The sequence below is a fragment of the Benincasa hispida genome, chromosome 4 (genome assembly GCF_027475165.1).
Source record: "Benincasa hispida cultivar pf3 chromosome 4, pf3_genome.v1.1, whole genome shotgun sequence".
NCBI lineage: Eukaryota > Viridiplantae > Streptophyta > Magnoliopsida > Cucurbitales > Cucurbitaceae > Benincasa > Benincasa hispida.
The window spans coordinates 58,973,331-58,975,779 of NC_143481.1; the positions used below are offsets into that span (position 1 = coordinate 58,973,331).

The window sequence follows — 2,449 nt, forward strand, 5'->3', positions numbered from 1 at the left end:
TATGAATTTATGACAGGACATGCCACCTAAACCTAGAACAAGAAAGACAGTTAAAGAAGAAATACAAGCAGAGAGAGCTGAGAGTAGGCAGACTTTTTCAGCAGTTCCAAATCCGCTTGTGACCTTAAATTATGAAAAGGAAATGGAAGTTAGAATTAGTGAAGCTATTGCATCCTCTCTAATGGGAAAGCTGCAGGAACTTATTTGTAGCACGATGGCAGGAAAGACTGCCCAGACTCAAGCTCAGGAGGAACCGGTGCCACCCGAGCAGTTACGACAGACCCGACCGTAGGATAGAGACATGCAGGGCCTATCTCTTGATGCTAAGAATTTGAAGGATTTCTGGAAGTATGACCCTCACCTCTTTGATGGATCCTTGGGGGACCCCACCAAAGCAAAGATGTGGTTGTCATCTATTGAGACAATATTCCGTTTTATGTGGTATCCGGAAGAGCAGAAGCTTCAATGCACAGTCTTCATATTGATTGGTAATGTGGAAATCTGGTGGCGTTCAGCAGAAAATATGATTGATACTGGTGGTGAACTTGCAACCTGGGAGCAGTTAAAGGAGCGCTTTTATGAGAAGTACTTTTCGGCCAACACCTGATACAACAAACAGGTAGAATTCTTGAACTTGAGGCAAGGAGTTATTTCGGTGGACGAATACGAGCAAGAATTCGATAAGCTGTCTCGCTTTGCTCCTGAACTAGTAGTCACCGAGGCAGCAAGGACAAAGAGATTCATCTAGGGCCAAGGGGCGGACTGCGAGGAATAGTGCATGCCTTGGATCTCAAGATGTATGTTGCGGCACTACGGGCTGCCATGAGGGTTGATGTCGACTCCCAGGTGGGAGAGGAATACAGGAGGTCGCTTGGGATTGGGACCTCCATAGGTCAGAAAAGGAAGGTTGAACATAGGACTCCTGAGCATCAGTAGAGGAGCCAGAACACAGTGAATGGATAGACCGATATGTACCACTTGTTGTAAGCAACATTGGAGACGTTGTCTATCTGGCTCTGTGATCTGTTTTCGATGTGGCCAGAAGGGACATATGTCAGATAGATGCTCGAGGAGGAACGCGCCTGAACACAGGGACCAGCCCGTAAGTTCATTTAAGGGAGGCCCGAGTCGTCAGCAACAGCAGGGTAGGGTGTTTTCTACCACACGACATGAGGCCGAGAAGTCAGGCATCATGGTGATAAGTACACTTCCCATTTTGGGACACTATGCTTTAGTTTTATTTGACTCTGGCTCTTCGCATTCCTTTATTTCTGCTGTATTTGTGAGGCATGCCATGATAGACTCAGAATCTTTTCCATTTACATTGTCCATTTCCACTCCATCAGGAGAGTTCATGTTAGATATAGAAAAGATAAAAGCATGTCAAGTAGAGGTAGCCAATCGTGCATTAGATGTAACCTTAATAATTTTAGATATACGCGATTTTGATGTGTTATTAGGCATAGATTGGTTAGCTACTAATCATGCCAGCATAGATTGCTCCCATAAGCAGGTCATCTTTAACCCTCCTACAGGAGCCAGTTTTAAGTTTAGAGGGGTTGGGACCGTAGTTCTACCCATAGTGATTTCCGCATTGAAGACCGGTAGACTATACGACCAAGTAGCCTGGGGCTTTATGGCTAGTGTGGTGGACACTAGAGAGACTGAAGTCACCTTGACTTTGGAGCCAGTAGTGAGGGATTTTCCAGACGTTTTTCCAGAAGATCTTCTCGGACTGCCCCCACAGCGGGAGGTAGATTTTGCTATTGAGTTAGAGCCAGGCACAACCTCTATTTCGAAGGCTCCATACACGATGGCCCCAGCAGAGTTGAAGGAACTAAAGTTCCAATTGCAGGAGTTGTTGGACAAGTGGTGCACTTATTTTGTTTGTAAAGGTTGAGGTAGTTACGAGTTGGGCTCGTCCAACCACAGTCAGTGAGGTGCACATTTTCTTGGGGTTAGCAGGCTACTATAGACGATTTGTAAAGAACCTCTCGCATAGCCGCCTCATTGACTCAGTTGACCTGGAAGGGAGTAGCATTTTTTTGGAATGAGGCTTGTGAAAACAGTTTCCAGAACCTCAAGCAAAGGTTGGCTTCAGCCCCAGTTCTTACAGTACCGGATGGATGGTTTTGTCATTGACAATGATGTGTCCAAGAAGGGGTTGGGATGCGTATTGATGCAGCAGAGCAGAGTAGTTGCTTATGCTTCACGTCAACTAAAGACGCATGAACAGAATTATCCCACGCACGACTTGGAGTTAGGAGCAGTTGTTTTTGCTCTCAAGATCTAGAGGCATTACTTATATGGAGAGAAGATATAGATCTTCACCGACCACGAGAGTTTGAAGTATTTTTTCACTCAGAAAGAGTTAAACATGAGGCGAAGAAGGTGGTTAAAGCTGGTGAAGGATTATGACTGTGAAATTTTGTACCACCCGAGAAAAGCA

At 45.4% G+C, this 2,449-nt stretch overlaps 1 protein-coding gene across 1 annotated transcript; it reads left to right on the top strand.

Moving 5' to 3' along the window:
* Positions 1-301: 301 nt before the first annotated feature.
* LOC120076265 (uncharacterized) lies at positions 302-1,900 on the top strand. Its single transcript, XM_039030034.1, has 3 exons — positions 302-585; positions 714-906; positions 1,043-1,900. Exons 1-3 carry the CDS (start codon positions 302-304, stop codon positions 1,898-1,900), a joined length of 1,335 nt encoding a protein of 444 aa, XP_038885962.1.
* The last annotated feature ends 549 nt before the right edge of the window (positions 1,901-2,449 follow it).

What these genes read in the sequence shown, in the direction of transcription:
- LOC120076265 (XM_039030034.1), top strand. Translation starts at nt 302, where the DNA reads ATGCAGGGCCTATCTCTTGATGCTAAGAATTTGAAGGATTTCTGGAAG. An exon ending in AAGGAGCGCTTTTATGAGAA is followed by an intron (nt 586 to 713) that starts GTACTTTTCGGC and finishes CTGAACTAGTAG; the next exon opens with TCACCGAGGCAGCAAGGACA. An exon ending in CCATAGGTCAGAAAAGGAAG is followed by an intron (nt 907 to 1,042) that starts GTTGAACATAGG and finishes CGATGTGGCCAG; the next exon opens with AAGGGACATATGTCAGATAG.